The 21,866-nt window shown below is 50.9% G+C and overlaps 1 protein-coding gene across 1 annotated transcript; it reads left to right on the top strand.

Moving 5' to 3' along the window:
• Nucleotides 1-477: 477 nt before the first annotated feature.
• LOC126484687 (uncharacterized) lies at nucleotides 478-16,008 on the top strand. Its single transcript, XM_050108282.1, has 3 exons — nucleotides 478-633; nucleotides 13,437-14,852; nucleotides 15,001-16,008. The coding sequence occupies exons 1-3, from the start codon at nucleotides 478-480 to the stop codon at nucleotides 16,006-16,008; spliced, it is 2,580 nt and encodes an 859-aa protein (XP_049964239.1).
• Nucleotides 16,009-21,866: the final 5,858 nt, after the last annotated feature.

A 21,866-nucleotide genomic window follows, 5' to 3' on the forward strand; every position in this document is an offset into this window, starting at 1 on the left:
AAGGTGCTTAGCATCACGAATGAAAAATGGGGCAGTGCCTACTGTTTCCAGGGCAGCAGCGGAGTCCGTAGTGTTCGTATGGACCTCCGCCAGGACATACCGTCATATTTAAATATTGCGAGTACAAGGGCACAGGTTACCTATATAGGGCAACCACAGACATGCTCCCTCTGTCAATCTACGGAGCATCTACGCGTGGAATGCCCGTGCAGGCGCCCTTTGCAACTGCCGCGGGAACGCACGGAAGGTGACAACCTTGTGCCTCTTCTCAGCGAGATAGTGGCGGGTGCTGCCCACCGAACCGCTGAGAGAACTGATGACTCGACTCCGGGTCCGTCAGGAGAGGTGAAAACGGTGCCTAGTGCAACTATTGACAGCCCTATTGAGATTGTATCGGACCAGACGCCCGTAGTGGCAGTACCGCCGGCGGCGCCTAGTGCGCCTGCTGTGGCCAGTGATGTTGTCACTGTAGAACAGATGGAGGTAGTTCTTCCTACCCCACCCCCACCGGCAGATGACGCTAAGTCCCCACGGCGTCGTCATAGGCGCAAGAAGGCGAGCCAGGAACAGCAGGCGGAGGAGGAGGGCGTCATGCGTCCCCCTCCTGAGAGCAGCAGTGAGGCTGAATCTCAGGCCGCATCAGTTACGCCCTCTGTTTCCGCTCACCGCACGGACGGTATGCGGAAAACTGCTCGCCAATTAGAAGCACTCATTAGTTCGTCACGAGATCGGGGAGCAGTCCCCGCAAAACGTAAAAATGAACAGGGTAGCGAACAGCCGCTGCAGCGCTCTCGCACCCTCTCACATACCGCTGCGACTGAGCCGTCTGCGCCGCCTGGTTCGGACTATCCCGCCGATGGGGGACGACTGAACTGGGCTGACGACGAAGACGACGAAATGCGAGATTGAGTGGGCTCGTTGCCACATGAGCTGTCTGGTATTGGTGTTTAACATCCGGGATGAAGTAGCAGGGTTACAGTTTCGATCTTTACGCACCTGCTTACATACAACCATGACCTCATCTGACGTTACATTCTCTGTGTTGTTTTCTCATGCCTGCAATTGACCGTCAGCCGGGAGCCCTCTCCCTTTTAACAGTAAATATCAACTCCAACTCCAACCCAGTAAAACTACGCTCTCTGAAGGACATTCTGCGCCTTGGTGCATTTGATGTGGTTTTTCTCTAGGAGGTTTGTGCCCCCTTTCTCTCTGACCTGGTTGGTTATGAGCCACTATATAACATCGATCCTGACGCCAGGCGGGGCACTGCTTTGCTATACAGATCAGAGTTAATTCCATCCGATGTTACAAAACTACCCAATGGTCGCGTTCTTGCGTGTATCATTCGGGATGTACTTTTTATTAACGTCTATGCTCCTTCAGGAGTCAATCACAGGCATGACAGAAGAACACTTTTTACGTCAGATATCACCCCTTTCTTGACAGCTCGTCCTCTTATCGTGTTTGGCGGAGATTTTAACTGTGTGGTAGCCGATGCTGATCAGGTCCCAACGCCTGTGAGATGTGAAACGCTCGCTTCACTCCTTCGGGCGGCTGACCTTAATGATACGTGGCGCCACTTTCATCCCGCCTACACACAATTTACTCACATGTACCCCACTGGAGCAGCCGTATTGACCGTGTTTATGTCTCTGCTGACTTGCTTCCTGCCCTTTGTGCCGTCCAAGTCATTCCTGTGGCCTTTAGTGACCACTGTGCGTACTCTTGCTCCCTGCATATCACGGGCCCAACCCCGGTTCCTCGGGGCACCTATTGGAAGATGAATACACTACATCTCCCAACGCCCGAACTACGCACTCTTGTCACGGAAACATGGCGGTATTGCATCGCTACTGCATCAATGTACCCTACCACTATAGTTTGATGGCTCCGCTGTGCGAAGCCGCGGCTGCGACGTGTTATCCAGCAACATAGTCGCGAAGTCACACACTGGAAGCGTAGCACATTAGACTTCTATCAACAATGTCTAAATGACGCACTAACCCTTCCTGCTGACAGGTATGATCAGCTACGCATGCGCCTCAACAAAATTAAAGCGACAATCCTTCGCTTCTCTCGGGAGATGGCCGAGGGGATGGTGGTGAGGTGCCGCTCCACATCCCTGATTGAGGGCGGGAGGCCATCCATCTATCACCTTGCCTCTGAAAAGAATCATGCAAAGAAGAACACCATCCTACGCCTTAAAACAGACATTGGTACGCGCCTCACAGACCACAGTGAAGTCCTCCAACACCTAACAGACCATTATACGCACCTCTTCCAGGATGTTGGGGTAGACGTCGCCGCCCAACGAGCACTTATCGGTGGGGTCCCAACTTCATTGGATCGTTGAGACCGCGACTGTTTAACCGAGCCACTCAGACTCGCTGACCTCACATATGTCCTCCGTGCCTGTCCGGGACAAAAATCACCTGGCCCCGACGGTCTCCCTTATGAATTCTACCAACAATTTTGGGACCTGTTAGGAGACCGATTCTGCAAAATGTGCGAGGAGATTTTTGCTGGTTGCGAACTACCCGCCGAGTTTCTAGCCGGACGTATTGCCCTTATTTCAAAGGTCACAGGTCACTGTCGAGCTAAAGACCTGCGTCCCATCACTGTTCTTAACACTGATTATAAGTTGGTGGCACGAAGCGTGGCCTCTCGTCTAAAACAGGTAATGAAGAAGGTACTTTGCCCCACTCAGTCATGTGGCGTTTCGAATCGAACCATCTTCACCGCCGCTTCTATATACCGTGATGCTGTCTTACTCACCGCTGACACTCTAACCCCGGCTGCAATTATTTCCCTAGATTTCGCCGGTGCCTTTGACAGGGTCTTCCACCCTTACCTGCTGGCCGTTATGTCGCGGATGGGTTTTGGCGAGCGCTTCATAAGAATCATCCGGCACTTCTTGGACGGAGCAAATTCCATAATCGTTGTGAACGGCTGCCGATCACGACCAATTCCCATCAGACGATCAGTTCGACAAGGGTGTCCCTTGTCAATGTATTTGTTCACTTTAGCGCTGGACCCCATGCTGCGTGACATCGGACGGATGGTCGATGGTGTCGCTCTCCCAGGCGGCACCTTCCGCAGTGCGGCATACGCGGATGATGTCGGTGTGTTTGTCGCAAACGCTAGGGACATCGATTCAGTTCGCCGAGTTCTCAACGTTTATGAACGAGCATCCGGTGCCATGTTAAATTCCAACAAAACGGTGCTGATCCCGCTAGGACCACGATCATTGACTATCGAACGCCCCTGGTACCGAGTTGTGGGGGAACAGCGTATGTTGGGCCTTGAGGTGACTGCCTGTCCGCAGCGCATGTTAACACTCACGTGGAGGCGGCTTCTCACGCGCATCAGAGGACTTTGCGTGAGTCACGCTGATCGACGACTCGACCTCCATCAACGAATCCAACAGATTAATACTTACATCCTATCACGGGCATGATATGTAGCACAACTGCTTACGCTACCGAAACAAACTGGCAGAGCCATCTCAAAAACCGTATATTGGCTTTTATGGCGGCATGCACTGTTCAAAGTTGATGCACAGACTTGTACACTGCCAAAGGTCGATGGTGGCCTTGGACTCATTGACTTTCCCCGCAAATGTGCGGCCCTCCTGATTCTTCGTATCGCCACTTTGCGTGAAACTGACCCAGGTGGGACAACAGCGGTTCTTTTCGACCGTTATTGCCCACAATCGGCGCGTGCACCAGTATGTTTGACACATATTCCGTTCCGGATGACGACAGTCAAGGATTATTACCTCAATCAAAGTTACGTCCTAAAAGTGGCCACTGACAAGGTACGCTCTTCGAAGCGCCTTTACCAGGCACTTCGAGGCCAGCCCACGCCACATAAGTTAGAGGACAGACGACCGTCGGTCATCTGGCACCAAGCTTGGGCTAATATCAACAACCCAGTCCTTCCCACGGAAGTTTCAGCGCTATGGTATCGTGTCGTAAACAATTTAATACTCACTATTCATCGCCTGGCGGCCATCCGCCTACGGCCCTCGGCTGTTTGCGGCCGATGTGGTGACGTAGACACCAGAGAGCACCTATAAAGGCACATTTGCATGCCGTGCGTGAGTTTCCTTGGAAACGCGAAATCTTAATTAAATAATTAATCTCTGACAAATAAATAAAGCCTATGGCACAGAACTGCAGCGCTATTTCGCTGATAAAACAAAATACTGTTAGGACACTCTTATGTTGGATTAAGAAGGGGGAGGTCTTGCAGAACAACTGGTGCGGGAATCACGTATATTTTATTAACTGGCACACCGCCATATTTGAAGTTATATAAGAACACTGCGAGTTGCAATCTTACCAGGCACTCGATTCTGTAAAGAATTTATATTTATGAAAGTAAGTAGAATTATTTAACTGTAGGTTTATTCGTTGAATATATCTGATTTAACTAACTGTGTAAACTTTTTATGTTTAGTAGACAGTCACCTCTGTAAGACGTATTGACATGGCTGGCAAATTATTCTAATATTGAGATTTAGACTTGAGTCCGCACCTACCGCAGCAGTGTTTGGAAATGATTTAAATACGAAGTCCGATTATTTGAGTCTTATTTCACGGTCAACTACGAATAACATTGCATTTACGAAAAAGCCATTGTCAAGCGTCTGATACTAAATAATTAAACGTCCGCGTTCCAGATAAGCAAATATTAATTACACCCAATCACTATCATACATATACAAATAATTAATATTTATATTTTATTTTATTTATTTTATATTGGCGACCGTGACAGGACTTTTTATTTTGTCATTTGTTACATTGTCCTCTTTGTTTCACGTGAAAAATCAACTTTCTGGACCTGGACTTGAATATGTGAGAAATAACAAAAATCTGAAGATATTTGCCAATTCTAAAATTTTGCGGGAAGACGCAACGAAGCTTCCAGCAAAATAAGGTAAGACGCAGCATCTTTGCATTGGCAGGCTTGACCAGACGCACAATTCAGTGTAATTAGCTCTTCAGTAGATTCTGTAGTATTTCTTTCGCGCGTAGCAGTTTTCAGTGATACATTTCATTCTCAGTGCTTTTCCTTAAACAATAACTTCTGCAACAATACCAATACACGAGTGTACAATATGGCAGACTTCTGTACGATACGTTGTAACATAGCCAGCAGCCATTAAGAATAATCCGTTATTCAGTTTACATTTTTAAATTAACAAACAGCCATTGTTGCTACGAGCGATTCATGTTCAACTGCATTTTATTTTAAAACCAGTGTCAAACTTTATTTTCTTGAAGCATATCTTACGTGTGGCATGGTCATAACTAGAAAACAATACGCAAAGATGGAACAGCAAAGACATACTATTCAGACGCAATCCGACTCGGACGAGAGACAAATGTTAGAAAATGACTTTACGACAGCAACCGGTAGTGACGATTCATCAAATATTGACGCAAGTGTTAACGGAAATTTTGACAATAGGCCGTCCACCACATAAATTTCAAAGTCTCAGTCAGAGCCCATGTTAATAATTGACGTCACGTCTAATGACGCGGCGGGGGCAGAGACCTTGCAAACAGTAAACATTGCCGACATGTTACAAATGCTAAAGAAACAAAACGCAGAAAATATGGCAACCTTAAGGATGCAGAACGCGGAAAACCTGACAACCTTAAAGACACAAAATGAACAGTTAAAGACACAAAATGACGAAATTCAATCTGACCTCATAGCAATCAAGGCATGTAATGACACTTTATGTAAACGTGTGGAACTTATAGACGCCACACTGACCAAACAGATGATTGAACTCAGTACGAAATTTTCCAAGCTTAATACGAGACAAGAAAAGACTACAAATGACGTGGCACTTTTACAGACACAAGCAAAAAACCTTAACGTCACGTGTGAAGCTCTTACTGAACAAATTCAAACATATCCTTCAGTACATGACAACCTTGAAAAACGAATTACTGACGTACAGAATAAATTTGGCGATGTTGAACAACAACTGACTGACAGATTACAATCTGATGCCACAGCTCATTTTCAAAATATTAATAAAGAATTTCATGATTGGGTAGAGAGCAAAGACAAACATTTTGATAGATGCATACGTGAAAATTTACCAACAATTGTGCACGACTCCGTAGCGGAATACATCACTAATAACAAACAGCTGATTAGTGACGCAGTACGCCGGCCGAAGTGGCCGTGCGGTTAAAGGCGCTGCAGTCTGGAACCGCAAGACCGCTACGGTCGCAGGTTCGAATCCTGCCTCGGGCGTGGATGTTTGTGATTTCCTTCGGATAGTTAGGTTTAAATAGTTCTAAGTTCTAGGGGACTAATGACCTCAGCAGTTGAGTCCCATAGTGCTCAGAGCCATTTGAACCATTTTTTTTTAGTGACGCAGTACAATCCGTCACTGCACCCATGAGACAATTCACCGATCAACCACAGTCTGAATGCAACGAAAATATCAGTCAAAATGTACAGTTCAGAAGCCAATATACATTCGAGTATGACGCACACATACCGCACACGACAAAAACACAAGAACAAAACACACCACGACTACTACACATACCACGACGTGCAAACACAAACACAAGCTATTATCATGGTAAACCACAGCATCATTATCGTAATTACTCGCCATCTGAACATTACAGTAATTACAGTGGAACAAATCCATATCATAATGCAAAGGAAGAAGAAAGCTTAATAAAACACAGGCAATTTCAGACTTTTATCCCAGAAAAACGAACCATTCATCCGGTGATTTTTCTTAAATCTTTTAGTAACTCATTTCCACGCACTTCGAGTGACCGGAAAAAGATTTCATATATTGTCGGTTACATCCAAGGCGATGCAGCTGTCTGGGCATACAGTCAAGCTGACGTATGTACCTCGTACAGTGAGTTTGAGCGTGCCTTTCTGAACAAATTCTGGTCGCAATCCGTCCAGGAGCGACTCAGAAGACAAATTTTAGAACCTGAAACTTTTAACAGTAAAAATGGTAACTTACGCAGATATTTTGAAAAATACTTGAACATGGGACATTTTTTGGACGAACCAGTCGCAACACGTGATATACTCCGTGTGTTGAAGGCCAAATTGCCTTTCAGCATTAAAGAAAAACTCTTACATATTCCGGATGACGATCCAGATTATTTTTTAACGGCTTTAAATTCGGTTGACATGTTACTAGAAGATCAGCGCTTCGCGCGGCAAAACAGCAGCCACAATGTTTATACTAGTGGTATGCAAAACATGTAGGCTTGCCAACTCAATTCTGGCGCGCCCAGAGTTGGATACGCGGTACAGCAAAAACAGCAAACTCACATGCCGTCTCAAAACGGAAATCAAAATTAACATGCGTATTCCAATACAAACAACAGTTACAACACTTCATGCGGCAATCCATACAAAAGGCACCGCGGTAATAACAACAACGGTAACAACGGATACAAATGTAACAACAAAAACATAAACAGTAGTAGAAATAATAATAACTACGAGCCAAGACAGCATCAAGGCTGGACTCGTAGCGATCAATACTTTCACTCAAACACTGCTATACCACAGCAGCCACCAGGACAAAATTGGAGCATACCTTACGACCGACAGGTAAATCATAATGCGCGACAGCAACAACAACTGCAAAGGTTTGGAGATCACAACAGGCAATATCCGAATGTGAATATAATAGAAGTGACACCTGATACACAACCTCAATCTTTGTCAGTACCTAATACAAATGCTAACCCAACAAACTAGAAACAGTCACTTCTATGCCCCGGGTCGTGGCTGAAGAATTCTTGGGGGGCGACTTCAATGTTAATCAGTTATTTGACACCACCATTGAACAACAAAATACTGATTTGCCTAATAATTCTAAACAAAAACTACCCGTTTTATTTATAAGATACAACCACAATGAGAATATATCAGATGAACTTTTGCAAGACTGTACACAATGTCGTTCAAACACAAATGAAATTGTTTTAGCCTCTACTACTGGTGTAGTAGGTGGGATTCCAACTACTATTATCTTAGATACAGATGCAGCTGTGAGCGTTTTGTCTTTTAATTCCTATAAAAAGATGTGTGAATTGGAGCCTGTGCCTGAGTTTCCCGCCCAAAACTGTAAAATAACTACTGCTCTAAGTAATAAGTCATGTAGGTTTAAGAAGCAAGTTTTTGTAAACATTAAAATAGGTAATGGAACCGTACAACAGCCATTCCTGGTTGTACAAAACCTTGTGACAAATTGCATATTAGGATTAGATATTATGAGCGAGAAGGACTGCATTATAGACTTCTCCAAAGGTAAATGTATTTTAAATGATGAAGGCAGTGTAATTATTATTGATTTGGACAGGAAAACTCTAAAGCATGACAAACACTGTACAGGGTACAAAGTTCAGATAGTACTTGACAATGACATTCAAGATACGCAAACACACTCATCTGACACAGAGCTAATGGACTTGAAAACATTGCTTGATCATAAGATAAATGAAGCTACAGCTCTCAGTGTACATGAACGTATAAAACTACAGGAAGTGTTATCCAAATATTTACAAGTTTTTACCAAACGATTAGGTGTTATCAACACGTATGTGTACAAGATTGAAGTTAAGCCTCACAAGATCTTCTACCACAACACATATAACGTACCGTTATCTCAACGACCTGCTGTGTGGCAAGAACTAAAACAAATTACAACATAAATAATAAGTAGTATAGAAATTTCAATTTCAGCTGTACCAGTGACGCAGTTGAGGACAGAAGAACTTTTCTTTCAACGCCGCGGCACTACCAAGAAGACTGAATATTAAGGTAAAATTTATGACTACGTAGCAGTGAATGATATATTAATTATTCACGGAACATATGTGACTGTAGGTATCACTGACTTCGTATGACACCTGACGAACCGACAGACGTCATCTGTGAAGCGATCTTTTACTTCGAGAAATAGATTAGACGCACATCTCTCAGCAAGAAAAGCATCTACCAGTAGCCAAGGCCACACAGACACTATAAACACACTCACAAAACGCGAGGAATCTAACAGTTTTCCTTCTCTTATTATTTTGAATATTTATTGAGTAGTGAAAACGCCTGGTCTTGCCTACTGATGTAATTAATTTTGTGTCCAACCTATCTAAATTTCAGATGACATCACAAAAAAACATCGATAAAATTCCAGCAAAACCGTTAAAGAGAACGTAAATATCTGCAATTCATGTAACCAAATGTGACATAATGTAATAATTTATAGCTATGTAATGATGATGTAAACATGTTTATATGTAACTGTATTATGTTTATGCTAAGAAAATATGTGACGTGTATACACTCCTGGAAATGGAAAAAAGAACACATTGACACCGGTGTGTCAGACCCACCATACTTGCTCCGGACACTGCGAGAGGGCTGTACAAGCAATGATCACACGCACGGCACAGCGGACACACCAGGAACCGCGGTGTTGGCCGTCGAATGGCGCTAGCTGCGCAGCATTTGTGCACCGCCGCTGTCAGTGTCAGCCAGTTTGCCGTGGCATACGGAGCTCCATCGCAGCCTTTAACACTGGTAGCATGCCGCGACAGCGTGGACGTGAACCGTATGTGCAGTTGACGGACTTTGAGCGAGGGCGTATAGTGGGCATGCGGGAGGCCGGGTGGACGTACCGCCGAATTGCTCAACACGTGGGGCGTGAGGTCTCCACAGTACATCGATGTTGTCGCCAGTGGTCGGCGGAAGGTGCACGTGCCCGTCGACCTGAGACCGGACCGCAGCGACGCACGGATGCACGCCAAGACCGTAGGATCCTACGCAGTGCCGTAGGGGACCGCACCGCCAATTCCCAGCAAATTAGGGACACTGTTGCTCCTGGGGTATCGGCGAGGACCATTCGCAACCGTCTCCATGAAGCTGGGCTACGGTCCCGCACACCGTTAGGCCGTCTTCCGCTCACGCCCCAACATCGTGCAGCCCGCCTCCAGTGGTGTCGCGACAGGCGTGAATGGAGGGACGAATGGAGACGTGTCGTCTTCAGCGATGAGAGTCGCTTCTGCCTTGGTGCCAATGATGGTCGTATGCGTGTTTGGCGCCGTGCAGGTGAGCGCCACAATCAGGACTGCATACGACCGAGGCACACAGGGCCAACACCCGGCATCATGGTGTGGGGAGCGATCTCCTACACTGGCCGTACACCACTGGTGATCGTCGAGGGGACACTGAATAGTGCACGGTACATCCAAACCGTCATCGAACCCATCGTTCTACCATTCCTAGACCGGCAAGGGAACTTGCTGTTCCAACAGGACAATGCACGTCCGCATGTATCCCGTGCCACCCAACGTGCTCTAGAAGGTGTAAGTCAACTACCCTGGCCAGCAAGATCTCCGGATCTGTCCCCCATTGAGCATGTTTGGGACTGGATGAAGCGTCGTCTCACGCGGTCTGCACGTCCAGCACGAACGCTGGTCCAACTGAGGCGCCAGGTGGAAATGGCATGGCAAGCCGTTCCACAGGACTACATCCAGCATCTCTACGATCGTCTCCATGGGAGAATAGCAGCCTGCATTGCTGCGAAAGGTGGATATACACTGTACTAGTGCCGACATTGTGCATGCTCTGTTGCCTGTGCCTATGTGCCTGTGGTTCTGTCAGTGTGATCATGTGATGTATCTGACCCCAGGAATGTGTCAATAAAGTTTCCCCTTCCTGGGACAATGAATTCACGGTGTTCTTATTTCAATTTCCAGGAGTGTATGTATGATTACTTATGTTTTTTTTAAAAAAAATATGCATAATGTAACTGTTACTATGTGAAAATTTGAACGATAACGAATGCCAGAATGTGAAAAACTTAAAAAAAAAATTGCATAGCGAACCACTGTTCACGGACATTAACGTACATAACTAAGTCTGCAACTACGCAGAAACCTATGTGAAAGAAACTGTTAATGCCATTCATCATGCATCGTACTTTTGTTAACGCGATGAACGATTTCTTTGATAAGTAACTACGAACATTTAGGTGAGCTATATTCAGCAAAAAACTGAAAATGTGAAGTGCGTAATTGGTGCATCGTCTAGTGACATTACTACAGTACCTAACTTCAAGATATTAACTGAATTAAATGGTCACAACGTGCCTGTCCAGAAAACAACAAGACGAGTGGAAGAATATTGGCTGGAACTTCAGGGAATGGAATGTTCTCGAAATGTGACGGACACACTTACCTGAACTGTCCAAGGATCGACGCCAGATATGTGCCGTCCGAGGTTCTGCAACCAAGCTTCTACGGAATATCGAAAACGAACTGCATATGGACCAATTACTCTACGGGTCACGTCTGATCTGTAATAAACAATGCTTTTTGTCACAACGAACTGCATCACGACTATAATGGAAATAGGAAATGGACATGTTTATGTATTAATTACGTTGTTATACAGCGATGTTACTGTGATCAAAAAACTTTACCACGACGACACTAACCTGTGAAAAATTATTGTACAGCAGATGAATATGAACTGTAATAACGACACGATGTGTATAGGTCAACGCACCTGAAACATAAGGACATTTTTCTTTGAAGCATTTCAATGCAATACTATGTAACTAAGAACATTCAACAATCTAAAGTTGTATTGTATTATAACAAATATTGTAATTTTAAAACTAAGTTACCTGTCATAGAATGTACTCTTCATATGTAATCTTGGTGGAATATTTCCTTTATGCAACGACTAAGAAACGCGCGTGCACACGAACAATATGAACTGCAATACTGTGCCGCGTGATCTAAATTTACGATATAACGGCAGTGCCGGAGTCACACAGGCGCTTCTGCGCATGCGCGCACTCTATTTTGCAAACATAAGAACTTTTACGGCGCACGCGCGTCATTCAAATTTTGTATATAATATACTGTATAACGTATGTCATGTAAATAGTTGTAGACAACTTAGATTTTCTTGTGCCTTTAGGTGAATTGCTCGCCTGCAGGTGTGTCCTTTCGCCTCGCAATTCAGGGTGCAATATAAAGGCACATTTGCATGCCGTGCGTGAGTTTCCTTGGAAACGCGAAATCTTAATTAAATAATTAATCTCTGACAAATAAATAAAGCCTATGGCACAGAACTGCAGCGCTATGTCGCTGATAAAACAAAATACTGTTAGGACACTCTTATGTTGGATGAAGAAGGGGGAGGTCTTGCAGAACAACCGGTGCGGGAAGCACGTATATTTTATTAACTGGCACACCGCCATATTTGAAGTTATATAAGAACACTGCGAGTTGCAATCTTACTAGGCACTCGATTCTGTAAAGAATTTATATTTATGAAAGTAAGTAGAATTATTTAACTGTAGGCTTATTCGTTGAATATATCTGATTTAACTAACTGTGTAAACTTTTTATGTTTAGTAGACAGTCACCTCTGTAAGACGTATTGACATGGCTGGGTCCGAGCGCCAGGCCGGCGCGAGCTACACCTAGAGGCGCCCGGCCGGCGCGGGCTACACCGGCAACCTCTACGACCACTGCGCCATCTGGTAGCGATCAGCGTAACAGCGGCCCGGGGCGAACCGGCGGGTCCGGTCTGCCGGCGCGAGCTACACCTCGTGTTTCTTGCGCCGGCGGCGGGCCGCTGGCGACCGCCGGGCCATCTTTTGGCGGCGCGGCGAACAACAGCCGCGGTGCGCCCGGCCCGAGCGCCAGGCCGGCGCAAGCTACACCGGTCCCTGCTGCTCCCGCTGCGCCACCTGTCACCGGCGCGGCGATCGAAAGCAGCAAAGCACGGCCCACGCCAGATGGCAGCACGGCACCACCACCGACGCAGACGACGGAGCGGCGCGACGTGAACGGAGGGACTGCAGCTGCATCTCCGAGAACTGGCAGCAAGAAGAGGAGATGCCGACGCCGTAACATCCGTCCCAGCCCCAACTTTCCGCCGCAAAACTCCCACGGAGAGGCAGCGGCGCTGGCTGGAGGCCCTGGAGAGCGTCCACAACCAACCGTGGGACGCATTCGTCGCGGTCGTCGAGGACTTCATCTCCGAGATCGCCGAGACGAAGCCACAGCCCCAGGCAGCCGGAGATCGACAGGACGGGCCACCAGCAACACCGCACCGCGGCCGGGGTCGCGCCGACGCTGCTGCCAATCCCCCTCCCCCTGCCCCTACACGCGGCCCCGGTGGGAAGCGCGGTGGACGTGGCGCACGGCGTGCGGCGGCCGCCGAGCGTCGGTACGACGCGAATGCAGCGTCTGAGATTCAGAAGCTGTACCGCGCGGACCGGCGCAAGGCGATGCAGCGCGTCCTTGGCGAGACGTCACCGCACTGCCAAATCGATGGCAACGTGCTCACGGAGCACTTTAAGAAGATCTATGCTAAATCTGACTTCTCTGTTTCAGGTGCACCAGCTGCTGTCCCGGACTTTGCCGCCACCACGCCTCCTGATGTCAGCGAGGAGGTCCTGCCCCTCAGAGGTGCAACAGCGGCTCCAGAAGGCGAGCAATACTGCTCCTGGGGCTGACGGAGTCACCTACTCGGACTTGCGACGTGAGGATCCTGGCTGCCATGTGCTAGTTAAGATCTTCTCGCGCTGCTGGAATGAGCGGAAGACTCCGGTGCAGTGGAAAATATCCACTACCGTCCTCATCCACAAGAAAGGGGACGTCTCGGACGTGACAAACTGGCGGCCTTTAGCATTGAGCTCTACCATCTCTAAGCTCTTTGGTGCAATCGTTGCGGACCGCACTTCTCTCTGGGCGGAGCGGTTGAACCTGCTCTCCCCAGAACAGAAGGGCTTCCGCACGTTTGAAGGCTGCTACGAGCACAACTTCATTGTGCAGACGGCAATTGATGATGCAAGGCGCAGGGGAGGCCAAGCATGCTTTGCTTGGCTTGATCTGGCGAATGCTTTTGGTTCAGTGCCTCACGCTCACCTCCTTGGAGTACTGAGCAGGATGGGACTGCCAGAGCAATTGCATCAGCTAATTGCCGATATGGACAATGGTTGCTCCACCCGCGTCCGTACATCTGACGGACTAACGGAGGAGATAGAGATCCAGGCGGGGATCAAGCAGGGCTGTCCACTGTCGCCCATCGTCTTTAACCTCGCGCTCGAGCCGGTACTTCGCGCCGCAACCTCACTCAGAAATGAGTGTGGTATTCCGCTTAGCGGCGTCAGTGTGAGCGCACTGGCGTATGCGGACGATATCGTGCTTCTAGCGCGGGATTCAGAGGCGATGCAGACGCTCCTCAATGTTGTGGGTGAGGCGGCGACGTGGGCCGGGCTTACCTTCAAGCCGTCGAAGTGTGCCACGCTTCACATCCGCCGTCGGCAGACACTAGGCTCGGTATTCGCCCTGCAAGGGGGAGAACCAGCCGTGCTCGGTGCGGGTGACGCCTACCTCCATCTTGGCGTTCCCACCGGGTACAAAGTCACGCAGACGCCAACGGATGCGATCGCGGCAATTCGACGCGACTTGCAGCACCTGAACGCTTCCCTGCTGGCTCCCTGGCAGAAGATTGACGCTGTGCGTGTCTTCCTCCTCCCTAAATTTGACTTTGTCATGCGGGGCGGAGCGGTACGCAAGGGGCCGCTATCTGCACTCGACAAGGCAGTGAAAGCGGCTGTCAAATCATGGCTGTTGCTTCCACAGCGTGCGTCCATTGAACAGCTGTACCTCGCGCTGGGAGAGGGGGGATGCTGCCTGACGCCGCTCGCGGACGCTGCGGACATCTCGACGATCGTCCACGGCTTCCGCATGCTGCACTGCGACGACGCCACCGTCCGAGACACCGCCTGGGCCACTCTAACTACGGCCGCGCGCCGCCGACTGGGGAGGGAGCCGAGTCGTTCCGACTTAGCCACCTACCTTAGCGGCAGCACTGAGGGTGACCTCGCACGCGACGGAGGTGACATCCAGTCACTGTGGACGCGCGTGGAGTGAACTGCTCTCTGAGTTGCAGGTGGAGGTCGGCGGCCGACCCGCCATCGCTGACGACGGGGAACACGGCGGCATCGGAGGGGTGACGCAGCCGGCCACGGAGGGGGCGGCGCCTGGGACTACACGACACCTCGAAGATGGCGGCGATGGACCGCAGCACGATGATGACAGCGTGGGACGCACCGCCAACACTGGCGTCGAGCATGTCCGGGTGGGAGGGGGCGCCAAACGTCTTCTCTCGCGGACGCTCCGCGAGTGTCTGAGGCAGCGCCTGCGCCACATCCTACTCAGGAAACCGGACCAGGGGAAGGTGTTCGAGTGCACCAGGGAGTCCACAGCGTCCAACCACTTCATGGCGGGAGGAAAATACACGCGCTTCGCAGACTGGCGCTTCATTCACCGCGCCAGGCTCGGAGTCGTGCCTCTCAACGGCTGTCGCCGCTTCGATGGGCGGGCAAACAACAACAAAGCCTGCCGACGCTGTGGCCACAACAACGAGACGCTCCCGCACGTGATTAACGCGTGCATGGTGCACTCAGCAGCCCTGCAGTATCGCCACAACGCGGTCCTCAACCGCCTCGCGACAGCAGTCGCTGGGCGGCCAAGGAGAGGAAACGCTGCTGTTCCTGACATCAGGATTAACCAAGCCGTCATAGGGGACAGCAGTGGGCTGCGTCCGGACCTCGTAATAACTGACGAGGCCGCTAAGACTGTGACCATCGTCGATGTGACAATCCCCTTCGAGAATAGGCGGATTGCGCTCGACAACGCTCGGCAACTGAAGAGGATAAAGTACGCCGACGTTGCGCGCGGATTAGCCGCTCGCGGCTACTCCGTCACTGTCGACGCCCTGGTTGTTGGCAGTCTGGGGGCGTGGGACCGCCAGAACGATGCAGTGCTTCGGCACCTAGGCATCGCTAGCCGCTACTGCCAACTGATGCGACGGCTGATGGTGTCTGACACCATCAAGTGGTCCCGCGACATTTACGTGGAACACATTACTGGCTACCGCCAGTATGCGTCCCCCTAGACTGTGGCATGCTCTGACGTCAGGCTGCGAGACCCTCGAGACTGCAGTCGTCGGAGAACTTCGAGGTCGGTGCCTTCGTGACGTCGGCGTCGAGATTCTCCTCCACGACGCGGGACCGCGGCGCTACACCATCTCCGCGCCGCACTGCAGCAGTGCCGAGTCAGTAGCGGTGCGTGCGGTGCTGCCTGGTGCCCCTCCCTCCGTGGTGTCCGCCGAATATGGCCCCCACCTCGGTTGGCGCGGTGCTAGGCGGCGCCAAACGTGTGCCTACTGCCCGGCAGTCTCCAGCCAGCGTGGGAAGCAACACCCTCCTGCCACGACACCCCGGTGACGTCTGCCGCAAGGCGGACAGAGGGGAGAAGTCCGGCTGCGTGTGACCCGCCTGCGTGCGTGGCACACCAGCCGCTGGCAGCCGTGCATGTGCAGTGTGCTGTCAGGGCATGGAGATGAATCGAATAAAATAAAATAGCTCCTAATTTAGGTCCAACATACCCCTGGTTTGACATAAGTAAGGCCGCGCCCATCGCGGAATTAATCTTAAGGTGACATACTTAAGCATCCGCGCCTAACACGGCCTTCCAATATTTAAGTAGTGGGCTTAACCCACGAGTTAGAATAAGATTCAATTACTTAAGTACGGTTAGAACCGTTTTTCTAAATTTTATTTTATCTAAACTTAATAAATTTGTAAAACTCGCATTGTATAGAGTCATGAATATTCTTTTCTTAAATTTATACTTCGTAAAAATGTAACTAAGAATTATCTCGATAGATAAAAATCTGTTCTTATCAGCTTTATGCTGGCAAGGTCGGATACAAACCACACTGATATGCGATGTATTTTCTTTAGTCATTGGTCTCCCAATGCCCGATTATGACGAAGCTGCAGCGGCGGCTCCGGAACGTGGCCAGCCTTGTTGTGAGGGCAGCAACTACTGGTGCTACTGCCGGACTCGCCCTGCGTTGAATTCTTCTCCCTCGTTTTCTCCCGGTTTTGACTGAGGGTTGCGAGATGCTCAGGCCCCATCTGCTGCTTGCTCGGTCGAGGAGGCAGGTTTTGAGCGTGGCAGCTGCAGACCGGTCTCGTGTGCGTCCAGCCATTGCTGTTGACACCGGCGGCAGAGTGGAGTGGCATATGAGCCTTCCCATATGATCCTTCGCTCTGCTCGCTTTCCTTTCTTTTTCCCCCGGCCAGCGACGTCTGGACTTCCACCGGGATTGAACGCAAGCTTATAACACTCTCCATTTTGGCCAGAACAATTCTCTGGGTCACACCAAGATCTTATATTCCTGAGGTAATTCTTAGTTACGTCCGCCCGAAGTGTGACGCTCCGGTGAACGGCAGGCACCGTTGAGCAACACCTTCGTGGCTGTTTCCAATTTTACCGAATGTGAACCTTTCCTAAGTTCCTTTCCAAGTATTACCTCAATGACTAAAAAATCTGTTCTTATCAGCTTAATATCTGATCTGCACACACACGTATACCGTAGCCGGTGGACGATGTAAGCTCACGGCTATGAGTAGCTCGCGCCGGCCTGGAGCTGCTGTGGGGCGGCCTCACGGCTTCTCTACTGCCCTGGCAGCTAGTGGCGTTCAAATGGGAGTCGCAGTTTACTCTTGGACATGGAGGGTAGTACTGGGATGTTGACGAGTGCTCTCGTGTATTGTCGTTCCTTCCGGCACTTGCTTTTGCGATGCTTTCGACGGTCGCCTGTTGCCATATCGGCCCGTACCACCGTGTGTCACTCCCACAAGTGGAGCGCACACGCTGCAAGCATTTAGGTCCTTCCACTGCGGTTCTTCTTGGATTTCCGGCGGTACTCCGCAAGGTTACCGCCCTTCGATTGTTCTATTCCAGCACTAATCGAAGTGCTAGTTTTTTTTCAGGTGCCAACCGGCCGGCCAGCCAGCCAACCGAGCAGCAGCGGTCCGGCCACCGCCACCGCCACCGCCCAGTTTGTGTCCTTTCTTTTTCGTCCTGTGCGTTTTTGTTTCTCCCTGTTGTCATGTCCGCCCCCATCACCACCACCACCACCACCACCACCACCGCCACCACTACCACCACAGCCATAGTTTATACTTCCCCTTCCGCCACCACCACCACCAATATAACATGGTGTGCCCAGTCACACCCACCTCCTTCCATCCCACCTCTTCTCACTCTCCCTTCGCCCTCGATCTTTTTCGCCCCCTCTCCAGCTTCTTCCTCCCCCTCCTCACGATCTGATCCTTTCCCCCACTCACCCAGCCTGTCACTGCAGCTCCAGCTAGGGTGGTGGTCCGTTGGGCCACTGCCCATGCCCAGCTCTCCCCATCGCCTTCGCCATCACCGCCGCCACCGTCGCCATCGCCGTCGCCGTCGCATTCACCGTCACCATCTCCGACGCCAACTGCTGCGTCCATGCCGGGACCTGTCCCTTCCCACCACCTCCCTATAGCTCCTGTCCCTCATATCACCACCCGCCCTTCTGCCGCCATTAAACGCACTAGTGGCACCACCACCACCACCTCCGCTGCCAAAAAGGCCCCGCCCTGTCCCCCCCCCCCCGGGTGCCATGGATGCCTCCCCACCTTGCCCTGCTCCTCCTCCTCCTCCTCCTCCTCCTCCTCCTCCCCCTCCTCCCCCCTCTTTATACAAATATCTCCTCTCCCGTCCCGATCCTTCCATCTCGAGGCCTGGAATCTCTCCCTCCTCCTCCGCCAAAACTTCCCTGGTGCCCCCATCTCTCTCCTCACTCCCAGACGGGATTCTGTTCTCTTCTCCTGCCCCAGCCCAACCCTCCATACTGACATCCTCTCCCGCCTCCCCATCAACTGTTTTGGCCCCAATGCCTCCCTCACCCCTGCTCCTTCACCATCTCCTACCTGCCAACCCCAACCCCCGCATCGCCCGCCGACCCTCACCGCCGTGATCACTCGGCTCAGTCTGTCGATCACAGAGGAGGAGGTGTAGGCGGAGCTCAAGGCGCATCCCACGCTGGAGGTGCGGGCGGTCCACCGCATTTTCAATTTGGCTGGCCCCACCCTCCTTATGTGGGTTTTCTCCGAGGACGCCCCCTCCATTGACCGTCTCCTGAAGCAGGGTGCCCTCTCTTCAACCAGTGCTACAAGGTCGACCCCTCCCATTCCCCTCCTCAATCCCTGCGCTGCCAGAGGTGTCTGCGCTATAACGCACACCCAACAGCTGAGTGCTGCGAGGCCCCCACCTGCCCGCATTGTAGGCAAGCGCACTTCCTCCGGCAGTGCCCTAACCTTCAATCCCCTCCCTCCTGCAATATCTGCAATCTCCCCCATCCCACCTACTCCCAAAAGTGTAAAGCCCGACCCCCTCCGACCACTCCTGAACTCACCGTCCCTGTCCGTCCTCAGGACGCCCCCACCCCTCCTGGCAATTCCCTTCATCCTCCCCATCCCCAACCGCTGAGGACATCATCAGGTTCCTCACCATCGTCCATCAGAATGTTCATCCCTTTCAGCGCCCCCACACCCTCCAACAGATCTCCCTCGTGGCCCGTTCCATTTTCCAACTCAAAATGTATGTCACCTACTCCAACAACCAGGCGCATTTCACCTTCTCCCGTCTTGACACCCTCGTCTAAATCCCTGTCATGGCGCGACAGCAACATATCCTTTTCAACAATATCTGCTCCCTTCCCACCAACAAGCACCTCTTCCTGCACACCCTTGCCACCCACCGCATGGATGCCTTCCTCCTCAATGAAACCTTCCTCCAACCCCACCACTCCATCCACACCTCGCCCTATCTCCTCCACCACTCTGTTAATCCCCTCCCAATTGCGCGTGGCGGAGTTGCCATTGGTCACCACCACCAGATCCCCGTTCGACTCCAACCTCTCCTTCCCAACCCCACCGAACACCTGATCCTTAGTCTCTTCTTCCCTGGCCTTACTGTTACCTGTGCCACCATCTACGTCCGCCCCAATGCCCCTATTCCCTTCGACTTCCTCTCCCACATCGACCGTACCTTCTCCTCCTACGTGATCGCCGCCAACCTAAACGTCCTTAGTCGTTCCGCTGCCCAGTCACGGCGGTGGCATCTGTTCCTCTCCTCCCTTCAAGGCGACCTCATCCTCATCCCCTAGCACACCCGTCCTGAATCCAACTCCAATCCTGATGTTATTCTCTCCTCCCCCAACCTCCTTGGCCGCATAACGATGGCAGTCCTGGAGCCTATTAGTAGCGACCATCTCCCTGTCCTCCTCACTGTTTCAGATGGTCGTCGCCCCCGCCCCGACCCTCGTAATGACCCTCCCCCTAAGTACATCCATGACTATTCCTGTGCCAACTGGAATGCCTACCGGGATACCCTTTCCACCCAGGTCGCTAGCCACCCCTTCACCTACCACCACCCAGACGATGTAACCCATGCCACCTCCTTTCTCCAGCAGACCTTGTCTGAGGCCGTGGAGGCCCACGTCCCTACTGTCGCCGTCCACCCCCACCGTCCTTCCTTACCCCCACAGGCCGTCCTCCTCTTCCGTGAATCCCGTCGTCTCTATTGTGTCTTCCTCCGCACGTGTGACCCGGACACACTACGACGACACCGGGAACTCCAGCGACACATTCGTAATTTGCTGGCCTCTAAGAAACGCCGGGACTGGCGACAGACATGCACCCATTTAACTGCTACCCTACCAATCAACTCGTCCAAGTTTTGGTCGGCCTTCCGTCGCTTTACCGGAACTAAACCCTCCCCCTATTATCCTCTTCACCATGATGATCACCCTTTCCCTGACACCCTTAGTAAGGCCAATCACTTTGCCTCCTACCTCTCCGATGTATTTTCCATCCTCGATGATCCCCAGTTCGATCACTCCCTCTTCCCAGATATCCGCGATCGAACTGACACCTCTGTCCCTACCCTCGCTCCTGGTTTCCAGTACTTGGACAACATTGCACACATGGAACTCAGTGCCCCTATCACTACACAGGATCTCATTGATACACTCCGCACAAAACGCAACACCGCTCCTGGTCATGATCGTGTCACCTACCATCACCTTCGTGAAGCTCCTGTCTCTGTCCTCTCCACCCTGGCCAGGCTCTAAGATGTAGTCCTGTCCACCGGTTACTACCCTGACCTGTGGAAAACCTCCCGTATCCTCATGTTCCTTAAACCTGGCAAACCGCCGTCTGCTGTCTCCTCCTACCGTCCCATCAGCCTTACCTCGGTCTTCAGCAAGGTCCTGGAATCTATCCTCACCCGACGAATCCACCAGCATCTCCGCCAGCACCGCCTCCTTCCCGTTACCCAGTGTGGCTTTCGACCGTCCTTCTCTTCCGACGACCTTGTCCTTCACCGCACTCATCTCCTTTCCGAACAGCTTAATTCCCGCCACTTCACAATCTTCCTCTCCCTGGACCTCGAACGTGCTTATGACTGCATATGGCATTCCGGTCTCCTTTTCAAGCTCCAAACCTTCTCCCTTCCCATTAACTACGTCCGTCTGATCAGCTCCTTTCTCTCCCACCGTCCTTCCTATGTCACCATCCATAACTCAGATTCCTACACGTTTCTCCCCTCCGCCGGTGTGCCCCAAGGCTCCGTCCTCTCCCCCCTTCTGTACCTTTTGTACACGACGGACATGCCGCCGCCGTCACCCCCCGTCCACCTTCTCCAGTTTGTCGATGACACCGCCTTCCTTGCCATTGCCCCCACCCTGCAGCGCTCCCAACACCTTCTCCAATCCCATCTTGACCGGTTCACACCTTCGCCCTCACTCTCACCCTTAAGTACCTTGGCGTCAGCCTCGACCGTCGCCTCTCCTGGACTCCCCATCTCCGGACAATCCAAGCCAAGGCACGCTCCTGACTCCGTCTCCTCAAGCTCCTTTCC

The sequence above is a fragment of the Schistocerca serialis genome, chromosome 6, assembly GCF_023864345.2.
Source record: "Schistocerca serialis cubense isolate TAMUIC-IGC-003099 chromosome 6, iqSchSeri2.2, whole genome shotgun sequence".
Lineage (NCBI taxonomy): Eukaryota > Metazoa > Arthropoda > Insecta > Orthoptera > Acrididae > Schistocerca > Schistocerca serialis.

What these genes read in the sequence shown, in the direction of transcription:
- LOC126484687 (XM_050108282.1), top strand. Translation starts at nt 478, where the DNA reads ATGGAGGTAGTTCTTCCTACCCCACCCCCACCGGCAGATGACGCTAAG. An exon ending in GCAGTGAGGCTGAATCTCAG is followed by an intron (nt 634 to 13,436) that starts GCCGCATCAGTT and finishes TCTCTGTTTCAG; the next exon opens with GTGCACCAGCTGCTGTCCCG. An exon ending in CCTGGGCCACTCTAACTACG is followed by an intron (nt 14,853 to 15,000) that starts GCCGCGCGCCGC and finishes TCTGAGTTGCAG; the next exon opens with GTGGAGGTCGGCGGCCGACC.